The following is a 14,892-nucleotide window of genomic DNA, read 5'->3' on the forward strand; positions in this document are numbered from 1 at the left end:
TAATCCCTTCCTCCCCCTAGAGCCCGGCTGGAGGGGGGCCATGAGTATGGGGGCACCCTCAGGGCACTATAGTGCCAGGAAAACAAGTTTGTTTTCCTGGCACTATAGTGGTCCTTTAACGTGAGTAGCACACTAAACCAGGAGATAAACGTAATTACATTTTGTTTCTGTAAACATTTTTAATCTGAAACTAAAACTTTTTCTTTTTTAGTTTTTTGAAGACTAAAAATAGTACATGTTGATAATTTAATTTGGTTAGTCATAATGAATCCGAAATTACATTACAATTGTATTTACAATAAAACATTCATGAAATATAAGTTATGTTTTCTATTGTTTTCAATCGCTGCATGTTAACTAGATTGATAACAAAAAATAATTTACGCTACTGAATATGGATTGCACCTACAACCCAGTACTTAGAACAGTCTGATAAAGAACAATTCAGCAGTGGTACCCATGGAACTGTTTTATCAGTAAAAGCAAAAACAAAAAAAAACAAAAAGAAAGAAAAATGAAGAAAACCATACACCTTAATTACTCAATTAAATAAAAATGGTAAGTTAGAGCATAGTGAAGTCATTCATGTTATCGGGAATATTTTGGAACATAGGTATAGGTTCATCATCTTCATATTCCTCTTGTTGGTTATTGCTAAACTCTTCCGCTGCATCATATTCATCACCCTCCCCTTCTTCAACTCCTTCAATAACAACAACTTCGGGCTCAGCTCCTTCCATAAACCACACAGCTTTGTAACTGGGGTCGTCCTTGTGCTCTTTAGTCAGGATAGACTTCACACCCTTTGTATCTTCTGAATCGCTATCATCAGTTAATCTTTCAGGTCCCTGAATATCTGTGGGATTCTCTGATGGTAGGAAGCTGGTGGCCGCTGCTGCTGCTGTGAAAAGGTTACTTTCTGTCAAAGGTTCTGCTAGAACATCATTGTCAATACTAAAATTCACATTAAAAGGGGAAATGTTGTCTTCCAAATCGGTAGGGTTTTCTATTGCTAGGTCTTGGCCAGAGATATCTCCTGACTCTTCATTCGTGAATGGTCGTGTTCCTCCATCAAAAGAGTCATAATCCTTGAACGAGAAGTAAATAAATGGTACGTCATTCACAAAACAGAAAATAATTGTGAGACAATGCTCAAAATATTAATCAAATCAAATAGTGTGTTATATATATTTTTTTTTATTTCCACCCAACGTATGTAAGAATGAATAGACATTGTGAAAATGAGGATGAGAACAAAATCAAATAAAAAAAGTAAATGCGTTACAAGGTATTATTAATTTACTCAAAAAATATACTCTTGGCAGTGAGCAGAATATTAAGGCATGGTACTGTATTTTACTAATCTCCTGCTCTTAAAAAGGAAACTCCAAGCAGCACCCAACACAGCGTTTAAACATTTTTAGCTATTGTCCTAAACAAGTAACTGTATTTTTGTATACCCATTTTTGTTTAGTTTTTACAAAAAGCAAAACATATTTTGCAGCATTTTGCATACTAACCTTGCCTCCTATTTCCCACCTCCCCATTCTAACATACTTCCTGTTTACTGGTTTATTTACGTGCATACAACTCTATTTTTGTGGTTCCTTTTGTCCCCGTCAAAGTGCCGCCTGGAGCCATGGTCCTATTGGGGACCTATGGACGGACCCGCCCTTTACATTATTCACTAAAATGAGAATTCAAAGTGTATTCAATGTGAATATCAAATTTAAAGGAGCATTATAGGGTCAGGAACACAAACATGTATTCCTGACCCTATAGGGATAAAACCACCATCTAGCCACCCTGGTCCCCTCATGCCTCCCTAAATATAGTAAAATCTTACTTGTATTCAAGTCTGCAGCTGCTTACTATGTCCCTGTTTCCTTTAGACATGCCCACTGCCTGCTGACATCAGCAGAAGTGGTAGCCTGATCCAATCACAATGTTTCCCCATAGGATTGGTTTACACTGACAAAGAGGCAGATCAAATCAATGCATCTCTATGAGTAAAGTTCAGTGTCTGCATGCAGAGGGAGGAGATAATTAATGTTTGGATGTATTTTAGGCAGCAATGACGCAGGAAGGATCTCTAACAGACATCTTAGGAGTGGCCAGTGAAGTTATCACTAGGCTGTAATGTAAACACGGCATTTTCTCTGAAAAGACAGTGTTTACAGCAAAAAGCCTGAAGGTAATGATTCTACTCACCAGAACAAATTCAATAAGCTGTAGTTGTTCTGGTGACTATAGTGTCCCTTTAAGGTCAGAGTAACTGGACAAGAAGCATAGATGAATTTACTTTGAATTCTCACTTTAGTTAATAACTTAGCAAATGCTTCTCTCTAAAATAATTATATCTATCTTATTCAGTTCCTTTTTTCATTTTTCCAATGACAAAGTAAATCCAGTATTCTCCAAAATGTTTAAGAAGTGGATCTATGAAATTCATTAGGGATAAACATTTAAAACAAATAGAATACTTTCGGAAACCATCAGGGCCGGACTGGCCCACCGGGATACCAGGAAATTTCCCGGTGGGCCGTCGGCACCTGGGGCCGGGGTGACCTGCGGCCGCAGGGAGAAGTTGAATGGCGGCCGCAGGGGAAGCTCTTCTGGCGGCCGCTGGGGAAGCTCTTCTGGCGGCCGCTGGGGGAGCAGGCTGTTCTGTCTCTGCTCCCCCTCCCTCGCGCGCAGCTTAATGTGACTGGGGCCGGAATATGACGTCATATTCCGGCCCCGGTCTCTTTCTAGTGCGCGAGGGAGGGGGAGCAGAGACAGAACAGCCTGCTCCCCCAGCGTCCGCCAGAAGAGCTTCCCCAGCGGCCGCCAGAAGAGCTTCCCCTGCGGCCGCCATTATTGCCCCCCCCCTGGATTTTTCAGCTTGCCTCCTCCCCCAGGGTCAGCTGCTGATTGAGCCGGCAGGGAGATCAAAAGATCTCTCTGATCGAAGTGTAAACCCTCCCTCCCTTTCCCTTTATATTGTGGCAGGGAGATCAAAAGATCTCTCTGACCAGTGAAGTATCAACCCGACCACCCTTATCCTTTATAGAGCCAGACCTGGCAGTGTTAGAAGTCTCCCTGCCAGGTCTTGCTCTCTGTGTGCAGGGAGGAGAGCTCCGAGCTGAATACGAGGAGGAGACAGGGAGTGACATCCCCTCCTCCTTCTGCTCCCAGCACGTGTAGGAGGAGCTGCTTGCAGGAGGAAACCCTGTGGGCAGGATTACTGCAGAGGCATGCTGCTCAAGGGCTGGTGTAGAGAAGAGACTCACATAATAGGTAAGTTTAAACAAATAAAAGTGGGGGCTTGAGAAGGAAGAGATTAATACATGATTAATGGAGGTACAGCTGGGTAGTGAGAAAGTAAGTGGTGACAAAGACAGGTGTGTGGGGTAAATACTCACATTCTGTAGATATAATTACCACACAGATAGTACCACAGCAGCTCTCAGTTTCACATAGCCCAGTTCACTGTTTAGTGAACCAGGCTATGTTCAGTTTTAGGCAGAGCCACAGTCCAGGGCTCTCTCACCTGGTCCTAAGCCCACACTATTGCCACTTAGCACCCTCTACAGCCTCTTACCCATCACTATTGCCACTACGCACCCACTACAGCCCCTAATCCCCTTTTATTGCCTATGATCCCCCACTACAAGTCCTGACCCCTGCACTACAGGTCCTGACCCTCATCACAGGTCCTGACCCCCTTACTGCCCCTCACCTTTCACCACAGGTCCTGACCCCCCCCCCCCCACCTTTCCCCTCACCCTTCCTATTGATCCCCCTGCCCCCAATTTCAGCCTTTAAACCCACACTACAGGTCATGTCCCCCCTACTACAGACCCAGACCCACCGCACTACTGGCCCTACCCCCCCCCCCACTACAGTGAGCTTGTCTGTAAGTAAGCTTGTGTGTGTCTGTGAGTTTTTCTGTAGTGAGCATGTGTGTGTGTCAGTGAGTTTGTCTGTAGGGAACATGTGTGTCAGTGAGCGTTTCTGTAGTGAGCATGTATGTGTGTCAGTGAGCTTGTCTGTAGTGAGCATTTGTGTGTGTGTGACAGTAGGCTTGTCTGTAGTAAGTTTGTGTTTGTATACCAATGAGTTTGTCTGTAGTAACCGTGTGAGTGTCAGAGTTTGTACTAAGTGTGTGTGTGTGTACCAGCAACCTTGTCTGTGTGTGTCAGTGAGATTGTCTGTCAGTGAGCCTATAAATCAGTGAGCTTGTGTTTTTATATCAATGAGCTTATATGTATCAATGAGATTGTCGGTCTGTGAAGCTGTGTATCAATGAGTCTGTGTGCTTGTGTCAGTGAGATTGTCTGTCTGCATGTGAGTATGCTTACTGTATAATTACATTTTTTACACTGACAGAACCAATGTTTTGAATTAGAAAAATAAACATACCAATAATATCTATCTATCAATCTATATATATATATATATATTTTCTTTTTTAATATTATTTACATATATATACACACACACACACACACACACACACACATATATATATATATATATACATACACATACACACACACACAATACACTCACACTACATGTCACAATGACTTATGGGGCTGGCACACATTTTTTTCCAAGGCTGCTTTGTAACCCCAGTCCGGCCCTGGAAACCATATGGGTTTTTGGAAGGAATACCTGTCATTTGCTTCTCTTGATATATTTTATCTTTCAGATGGTCATGTTTGCTTTATTTGTAAATCTGTCTGTTTATCTAATTCAAAGAGCACCAGGCTTCTAGATAAGACTTTCTCTTACACATTCTATCGATCCATCAAGTACATGATAGCAAGGGTGTTTTGTTTAACCCCTCAAGGACACATGACATGTGTGACATGTCATGATCCCCTTTTATTCCAGAAGTTTGACCCTTAAGGGGTTAAATCCATAGTGGTACGTCAGGATGCACTTACATTTCCTTGCTGTTTTCCCAGTCTGGCTCTTATTTTATCTCCATATTGCTTGTACAGCAAGAATCCCAGACCAACCAAACACAGAGCAAGGATTGCACCGAGGGATGCACCAACGGCTGCCATATCCGAGGATGAGTAACCTTTAAAAATTATATTAGAGCCCTCACCTGAAAATAAAATGTGCTTGTTAGAACATGATTAAACAAGCAATACCTAATGATTAGCACAGACATAAAGAGATAGAAATCAGACATAAAAATAAAGATAAGGTTCCGGCACAATTTTAAAATGCAATCAATATTAAAATAGTTAATATAAATATTAACATGCAAGAAATAGTTTAACAAAGAGTTAATTTAACAAGTGCAGCAACCTTTTAATTATTGTTTAAAAAAAAATAAAAAATAGATAACTCCTATAAGATGGTGCGCAAATATATATTAAACATACTTATACAATAAAGTGTATTCACTTGCTTTAGAAAGCAAAAACAGAGTGGATTATAGTGCCACTCAACACTATAGCGCCTTGGGAGGGTCAGATCTATAGTGTTCGTTGGAACCCAACCCTCACAACTCTCATTCACACAGAAGGATGGTCATTGGCCAGTAAATGCAGGTAAATACCTGAAAATAATAATACGGATCTGATCCTCTCGTGGTGCTATAGTGTTGACAGGCACTACAATCCACTCTTTTTTTTTCTTAAGCATGAGGATACATTTGATGGTATAGCTATTTTTAATATATATTTTTGCGCCATTTTAAAGGATTTATTTAGATAGGATTCAGAGCACAAGGGACTAAGATATTAATACATATATAAGAATGTAGCTAAGAAAATAACAATATAAGTTGGTGGTGATTTAGTGGTCCCGGAGACAAAGTAATGTGCCAATAAAAACATATACTGAGGAGAGGCAGCAACAGAAGTACCACTGGAATTGCCACCAAATATATATTTAATTTAAGTTTATCTCTACTTTAAGGTGCTAACATAATTGCATGGGTCCAATTACACGGCCAATTAGTTTTTAAAAAATTTCTTTCAGAAAAGGCGCCAAAAAAAGAACCACCCCAGGAACAGACTAATAGAGATGAAGCCAAATAATTATCCAAATATGGTAGAGTAAGGACATATAAGGGGATAACCCGTGGTTAGATAATTAGATAGAAAAGGGGAGGTATGTCCCTGGTAAAAGATTTAAAATTCAAATATTTATTATTTATATGCTAAAAAGAAAAGAAACTAAAAGTTATAAGCACACGTGAAAATAATAAAGTGAACCTAGGTCTAAATAGTAATAGGGGAGAGAAATAAAAAGGGAAAAATAACATAGCACGGACATACACTGGGTAAAGATGAGCTTCGGGGCTAATCGAGTGTCTAATAGTGCTAGAGATAAAAAAGTAACAAAGGATTAAAAGCCGGTAGAGGGAAACACTGTAGCCTAGCCGTTGATATAAGTCATATGATATAGCCTATAAATAGTGTCTCATAGGGATCTTTCCACCGAGTATACACTTAGTGCAGTATCAAATGCAAGCATAGACACATTGATTTACCGAAATTAAAAAGCCAGAAAAAAACAGATTATGGCGGCAGGATCAGGTAAGTATAAACAGAAAATATCATGAACAATCAGGTGTAGTAACATAATAATGACTGTTTGACTGCCTAGTAATCTAATCTGGCGGTACCAGTAGGAGAGTAACTAATAAGAAGAAGGTGCTTTCAGGGGCACCTATATAGACCTATATATGTCACAAAAAACTAGAAAGCTCACTGCCTGGTAATCTCGGCTGAAAGGGTGCCGGCTGACACCCATGTCAGCTATCCGAAGGTTCTTAAGAGCTGGTAAGACTCACTGTGCCTTCGAGGGCACCTATCTAAAGTCATATATCTAGCTAGCTGCCTCAGACTGAGAACGCAAAAGTTCTAGGGTGGAGGTAAGTCTATTTGTGCCTTCGAGGGCACCTATCTGTTAGAAATAGCTTTCTGGCTGCCTGCCTCTAAGAAAGAAGCAAAAGTCGGGGAAAATGACATTAGTAATCTAAATTAGCAAGCGTCTTGCCGGAGACTCAAGGAGAATATACTCGTATGTCAGGGTAGGTAGGTAGGGTCATAAAAGTGTGATGTGCTTTTGATCCTTTGTTACTTTTGTATCTCTAGCACTATTAGACACTCGATTAACAACCAAGCTAATCTTTACCAGGTGTATGTTCGTGCTATGTTATTTTTCCCCTTTTTTCTCTCTCCCCTATTACTATTTAGACCTAGGTTCACTTTATTATTTTCACGTGTGCTGGTTACTTTTTGTTTATTTTATTTTTAGCATATAAATAATAAATATTTGAATTTTAAATCTTTTTCCAGGGACATACCTCAACTTCTGTATCACCCCAGGAACAGGCACCACCATACTTGTCCAGATATGCTTACAGATATAAGGGAATGTTTTAACTTGATCAAGAGCCATGTAGTAGACAAGATGATTCCAAACTGCTACAACTCAGTCACAAAGAAAAAGCCACACATACGATGGGCACTCAGCTAGCAAATTATATTTGTGTTAAGCTTCAAACTGTATTCAATAAGATGTTCTCAGGGTTTCACAAACAATGAGCTTCCAGGAGAGATCATCTCCATTGGGAATTGTAACGTCAGAAATCCAACTACAATAGATGTTTTAGACCTTGATTGTCCTTGATAATATCTAAAAACCAAAATAAAGACTCTTGTTCCCTATATAATAGTTCAGCATGGGGTTTTCCTCTGCATCCATCATTAGGTAACAGCGGATTACTTTTTGTTCTTGTTACGCGTTTAGTTACTAATGGGCTGTATTGACATTGGTTCCAAAGTTGCAAGGAAATTAATAGTGCATCCTGTCATTGCCTCTTGCAAACATTCTGTCGAAGTCAAGACATTTAGGCAAAAGAAATTCTACATTTAATGGCTGTGGCTCCATTGCCTAGGTATATGTTATCTTCAGTCCTTGGTGTCCATCTTTGCCTTGTTTTAGATCGGCTGCTAGTTGTTACTAGACATCTATCATCATAGTTTTTGTTATAGACATATTTATGTGTAAATGCAGTTGTAAGGGGTGTAAATGAATTTTTCTACTGTTTTAACTGTTGCCTTTTTGGAAAATAGATACCTAAGAGATGTAGAACATCACCGTAATGCTTTCAACGTGTAGAAACAAATGCACAGAGGTCCAGCACATTGGCACTTTACAGTTGTTTACAGCAATATTGTGATGTATTTGATGATTTACAAAATCAGGGCATTGAATCAACAATGTACAGATTTTGTAGTCCGAATGGCCCCGTATACAGCCAGATGGTTTTGACTCATTCACTTCAGCGCCATTTGAACTTTAGTGAATAACCATGATAGTGCTGATTCTTCTGTCCATGAATATAGGTACCAAAAATAAAATGAACTAGAGCATAAACATTTAACTCAATAAATCAGCCAATCAATATACCAAATAAGAAAGTTAAATAGAACCATCTACTCTGCCTTGCAGTTTTTAGCGTTATATTTGTCCAAGTTTAGTTCCAGTTAAAGGAACACTATTGGCTGACATCATCAGATGATCTCATAGGAAAGCATTAATTGGCTGACATTGTCAATTATGATAATCTCAGCCAAGGATGCGGGGTTAGGTGGAGCCAAACGCCACCCTTTCTACTCACCATCTCCTTATAGAAATGCATTGAATAAATGCATCACTGTGAGGAAAGGTCAGTGTCTCCTTGCATCTGAGGAGTTGCCACTGGAGGTGTCCCTAAGCTGAATGGTAAACACTGCCTTTTTTCTGAAAAGACAGTGTTTACTTTAAAAAACTGCATGGACTGACTATACTCACTAGAACAATTACATTAAGCTGTAATTGTTCTGGTGACTACAGTGTCCGTTTAATGAGTACAACAAAGCAACTTTCGGAGAGGGGATCTATTCTGTGTAAAATGCCCTTTTGGGCACTATGGAGAAAGTTCACCCCTCTGTTTGCAATAAATGCTGAATAAAAGTTTTTTACTCACCTTTAATCTAGTGCTGGGCAAAGTTCCAAATGCTGACTTACTAGCCCAATCCTTACGTCAACAGGGCCTCACGAGGTCCAATCACAGACGTCTTATAGAGAAACCTGTGATTGGACCTACACTGAACAAAGTTATAAACACAACACTTGTGTTTTTGCCCCCATTTTTCATGAGCTGAACTCAAAGATCTAAGACTTTTTCTATGTACACAAAAGGCCTATTTCTCCCAAATATTGTTCACAAATCTGTTTAAATCAGTGTTAGTGAGCACTTCTCATTGCCGAGATAATCCATCTAGCTCACAGGTGTGGCATATCGAGATGCTGATTAGACAGCACGATTATTGCACAGGTGTGCCTTAGGCTGGCCACAATAAAAGGCCACTCTAAAATGTGCAGTTAAATCACACAGCACAATGCCACAGATGTCGCAGGTTTTGAGGGCGCGTGCAATTGGCATGCTGACTGCAGGAATATCCACCAGAGCTGTTGCCAGTGAATTAATTGTTCATTTCTCTACCATAAGCCATCTCCAAAGGTATTTCAGAGAATTTGGCTGTACATCCAACCAGCCTCACAAGCGCAGACCATGTGTAACCACACCAGCCCAGGATCTCCACATCCAGCATCTTTACCTCCAAGATCGTCTGAGACCAGCCACATGGACAGCTGCTGTAACAAATGGTTTGTATAACCAAAGAATTTCTGCACAAACTGTCAGAAACCGTCTCAGGGAAGCTCATCTGCATGCTCGTCGTCCTCATCGTGGTCTCGACCTGACTGCAGTTCGTCGTCGTAACCAACTTGAGTGGGAAAATACTCACATTCGATGGAGTCTGGCACTTTAGAGAGGTGTTCTCTTTACGGATGAATCTCGGTTTTCACTGTACAGGGCAGATGGTAGACAGCATGTATGGCGTTGTGTGGGTAAGCGGTTTGCTGATGTCAATGTTGTGGATTGAGTGGCGGTGGGGCTATGGTATGGGCAGACGTATTTTATGGACAACGAACACAGGTGCATTTTATTGATGGCATTTTGACTGCACAGAGATATCGTGATGAGATCCTGAGGTCCATTGTTGTGTCATTCATCCACAACCATCACCTCACGTTGCAGCATGATAATGCACGGCCCCATGTTGCAAGGATCTATACACAATTCCTGGAAGCTAAACAGACATCCCAGTTCTTGCATGACCAGCATACTCACCATACATGTCACCCATTGAGCATGTTTGGGATGCTCTGGGTCGGCATATACGACAGCATGTTCTAGGTCCTGCCAATATCCAGCAACTTCGCACAACCATTGAAGAGGAGTGGACCAACATTCAACAGGCCACAACCAACAACCTGATCAACTCTATGCGAAGGAGATGTGTTGCACTGTGTGAGGCAAATGATGGTCACACCAGATACTGACTGATTTTTGGACATCCCCCCCGGACTCCTTCAACCCCCTCCCGCCCCTCCAATACAATAAAACTGCACATTTTAGAGTGGCCTTTTATTGTGACCAGCCTAAGGTACACCTGTGCAATAATCATGCTGTCTAATAAGCATCTTGATATACCACACCTGTGAGGTGGACGGATTAACTCGGCAAAGGAGAACTGCTCACTAACACAGATTTAGACAGATTTGTGAAAAATATTTGAGAGAAATAAGCCTTTTGTGTACATAGAACAAATCTTAGATCTTTGAGTTCTGCTCATGAAAAATGGGGGCAAAAACAAAAAGTGTTGCGTTTATAATTTTGTTCAATGTATTACTGGCTCAGAACCCATGCGCGCACTCTGGGCTGGCGGAGGGAGTGGTAAAGAGGAGGGAGAAATTTATTTATTTTCTTAATGAATGAAATTAATTAACTAAAAACCTATATTTCATTTTTTTAGAATAGTTTTTTTAAACATAGAATATTATGAGTATGTTAAACCTGGTCATATGTCTGCCTGATCAGAAGTCACATATGCAGAATTTAGGGATTACCTACTATATATATCATCGTTTGGTAATGCCTATCACATGGGTTATGTCTCCCTCATGAGTAGTATCAATGGTGTTTGCCCTTGGGGGAAGTAACACTAGTGTAAATAGTTGTCAAAAGGGTTCAGTGCCCCTGCAACACCCTGCAACCTCCTCTGTTTCAGTTTCCCTTCAGAGACTAACCGGTCTGGCAGGAAGTGCACACATGGACCACCCAACTACTATTCCTATATCAGTCAGGATAGAGGGAAACAAGCTCTTCTACTGCGATCCACGGCTTGACCATGCTAATTGATGGAGGTGAACTGGCACGAGGGGGAGGGGGTAAGACACATGGGGGGAGGGAATGAGACACATGGGGTTTGTAGGAGACCCATGGAGGAACTGGGGGTTATGAGACACATGGAGGGGAGGAAATGAGACTCATAGAATGGAGGGTCTGGGGGTAATGAGACACATAGAATGGAGGGGGTGGGGGTAATGAGACACATAGAATGGAGGTGTGGGGGATGAGACACATAGAATGGAGGGGCTGAGGCATAATGAGACACATTCAATGGAAGGGCTGGGAGAGGCTTGGAGGAAATGAGATGCATTTGAGGAAATAAGACACATGGAAGGACTGGAAGACTCACAAAGGCACATAGAGGAGCTGGGGGAGAAAGAGACAAGATGATGGGGGAAGGGACACACAGAGAGACACAAAGGGATTTGGAGAGAAAAAGACACACAGAGGGCTGTGGGGAAGATACTGGAGTAGTGGCAAAAGAGACAGAAAGGGTCTGGGGCAGGGGTAATGAGATGCATTTGAGGAAATAAGACACATGGAAGGACTGGAAGACACACAAAGGCACATAGAGGAGCTGGGGGAGAAAGAGACAAGATGATGGGGGAAGGGACACACAGAGAGACTCAAAGGGATGTGGAGAGAAAAAGACACACAGAGGGCTGTGTGGAAGATACACAGAGGGGTTGGGGGAGAAAGAGATACAGAGAGGCTGGAGTAGTGGCAAAAGAGACAGAAAGGGGCTGGGGCAGGGGTAAAAGACACAGAGGAGCTAGGGTGACACAGATGGACTGTGGGGAGAAAGAGAAAAGGTGCTGGGAGGGAAGAGACACACAGAGGGACTAGGAGAATAATGAGACAAAGAGAGAAAAGGATAGACAAAATGGGCTGAGGGGAGAAAGAGACACAGAGGGGTTTTGGAAGGACAGAAAGAGATATGGAAAGGGGCTTAGTGAAGAGACACACAGAAGGGATGGGGGGAAGGGAGAGGAAGACACAAAAGAGCTGGGGAGGGGAAGAGACACAGAGACGCCGAGGAAGGGGAGAAAGTCACATGAAAATTCTGGTGTAGAAAGACACACAAAGGTGCTGGGGAGAAAGAGAAATGCAAAGGGGCTGGTGGGAGAAAGACACACAAAGTTGCTTGGTTAGAAAGAGATGCACAAAAAGGCTGGTGTACAATGACACACACAAAGGGGTTGGAAGGGAGTAAGAGACACACAAAGTGGCTGGAGGAAAGTAAGAGACACACAAATGGAAAAAAATGGGGGGAATAAGATATACTAAAGAGGGTGTAAGACAAAATAGGGATAAAATACACTAACGGGGGTAAGACTTTCAAAAGAATGGATAAGAAACACAAAAGAAGATAAGAAATTCAAGGAGGGTATTAAGAGACACACAGCCGAAGATGCATTTTTGGGTGAAAATTAGGGGGTGGAGGGGGAGAGGTAGGCGGAAAAATTCATCTTTGCCTTTGTAGCCTTTGTAGCCAAAAATCCTTGCACCTGAGTGAGTAAGATAGTGAGGAGACCATGCTATTGGAGAACCGGACGTCCTTATCCATCCACCACTGATTGGTCAAGCTTCCTCTACACTCTTTCTCCCCACCAAACTAGAATGAGGCCTTTATCTCCTAACTGCATTGGATACTAGACTAGACACAATGGTGCCTGTTTCAGTGCTATTAGATATGCCAAGATGTGCCTGTAATACTAATAGTGATCATTATGTCAGGCTTCATTTGGTGCTTATCCCAGAGGTGTTATTGATTTTTTCAGGTATGGTATATATATTGGTACTGCTTCTAGATATGGTACTAGCAGTGGTACCAATAAAACTATTAGTAGTAGAAGTGGTAAGTAAGGGTGCTTGTAGGATTGTTTTTGCATTAGCTGTACTTGCAGTCATACCTGTTCCAGTACTGACACTTGTAGCTGTGTCTGTTCCAGTAATTACACTTGAAGATGTGCCTGTCCTAGTAGTGGTACTTATTGTGGGGCCTGTATTAGTGGTGGTACTTGTAGTAATGCCTGCTCCAGGGGTGTTACTTTTAGTGGTGCCTGTTCCAGGAGTTGTACTTCTAGTCGTGCCTGTTCCAGGAGCTATAGTTGTTGTGGTGCCTGTTCCTCTAGTGGTACTTGTTGTTGTGCCTGTTCCAGGAGTGATACTTATTGTTGTTCCTGTTCTAGGAGTGGTACTTGTAGTTGAACCTGTTCCACGTGTAGTAGGAGTGGTATGTGCAGTGGTGCCTGTTCCAGAAGTCGTACTTGTAGTTGTGCCTGTTCCTCGAGTAGTACTAGCAGTGGTGCCTAATGCTGGAGTAATATTTCTAGTGGTGCCTGTTCCAGTAGTGGGTTTTATTGTTGTTCCTGTTCCACGAGTTGTACTTGTAGTGGTTCCTGTTCCAGGAGTGATACTTGTAGTGGTACCTGTTCCAGAAGTGGTTCTTATTGTAGTTCCTGTTCCAGGAGTGGTACTTCTAGTGGTACCTGTTCCAGGAGTGGTACTTCTAGTGGTACCTGTTCCAGGAGTGTTTTTTATTGTTGTTCCTGTTCCAGGAGTTGTACTTATAGTGGTTCCTGTTCCCAGAGTTGTACGTGTAGGGGTTCCTGTCCCAGGAGTGGTACTTGTAGTGGTACCTGTTCCAGAAGTGGTTCTTATTGTTGTCCCTGTTCCAGGAGTGGTACTTGTAGTGGTACCTGTTCCAGAAGTGGTTCTTATTGTTGTCCCTGTTCCAGGAGTGGTACTTGTAGTGGTACCTGTTCCAGAAGTGGTTCTTATTGTTGTCCCTGTTCCAGGAGTGGTACTTGTAGTTGTACCTGTTCCAGAAGTGGTTCTTATTGTTGTTCCTGTTCCAGGAGTGGTACTTGTAGTGGTACCTGTTCCAATAATAGAACTTGTAGTACTGCGTGTTCCAGTAGTAGTACTTATCATAGGAGTAGTAGTAGTTGGTGCAGGTGTGGTGATGCCTAAATAAAAATTCAGAGATTTTAAGAATGTATTCCATAATTTTATCTCTGGCAGTATCAACTTTGCTTAGGAATGGCAGCATATTACTCCTGTTGTACTATATAGTTTCACTGACTATACATATTTCTATAGACATCATTGTGATAATGAATTTTGTTATACAAAAGATTAGACATGTGCTTTTGGTTTCAAACTAATTGCAATTTGTCTGTATTTTGGGCAATTGGTGGGTCTTTTATATTCCGTAACTCTGAAATGGACTTCCATATGGATGAATCACGAGGCAGCAAAACCGACAATGAACAAAAGTTTTGTTTGATTTGTGACTCGGATTTCCAACCATGGCGCCTAAAAACAAGATGATTGATGGTTTTAGGACAGCCAGTTAATGTTGATTTTATTCACAGATCAAGTGAGAAGTGACCAACGGATTCAAAAAAAGGAGGAAGAGTAAAAACAAAAATCCCTCAAACTATATTTATAAATCACGTATTTAATAAATGTAGGATATATAAAAAAATAAATTTTTTATTGCTCCTTCTCTTTATCACTCTATTGGTTACTTATTATCAGTTAATCAGTGAAGCTAATTGTGCATAAATGAACCTATCAGTGTAAGCAAATTTATATTAATAATCAATTTTACTTCAGTATTTTCCTCT

General features: G+C 41.4%; 1 protein-coding gene across 2 annotated transcripts in view; it reads right to left on the bottom strand.

Moving 5' to 3' along the window:
- Window positions 1–276: 276 nt before the first annotated feature.
- Window positions 277–14,892, bottom strand: part of CDHR5 (cadherin related family member 5) — a 77,319-nt gene continuing 62,703 nt past the window's right edge. The window contains exons 13-16 of one of the 2 annotated variants that reach the window (XM_063438694.1): window positions 13,690–14,229; window positions 13,171–13,659; window positions 4,935–5,101; window positions 277–1,088 (exon numbers count right to left, since the gene is read on the bottom strand). In XM_063438694.1, coding sequence (XP_063294764.1) covers window positions 564–1,088; window positions 4,935–5,101; window positions 13,171–13,659; window positions 13,690–14,229 — 1,721 coding nt within the window. In that variant the 3' untranslated portion in view covers window positions 277–563. Of the gene's footprint in view, window positions 1,089–4,934; window positions 5,102–13,170; window positions 14,230–14,892 lie in introns of both variants that reach the window. The other variant, XM_063438693.1, reaches the window with a different exon arrangement.

The sequence above is a fragment of the Pelobates fuscus genome, chromosome 12, assembly GCF_036172605.1.
Source record: "Pelobates fuscus isolate aPelFus1 chromosome 12, aPelFus1.pri, whole genome shotgun sequence".
Classification (NCBI taxonomy): Eukaryota; Metazoa; Chordata; class Amphibia; order Anura; family Pelobatidae; genus Pelobates; species Pelobates fuscus.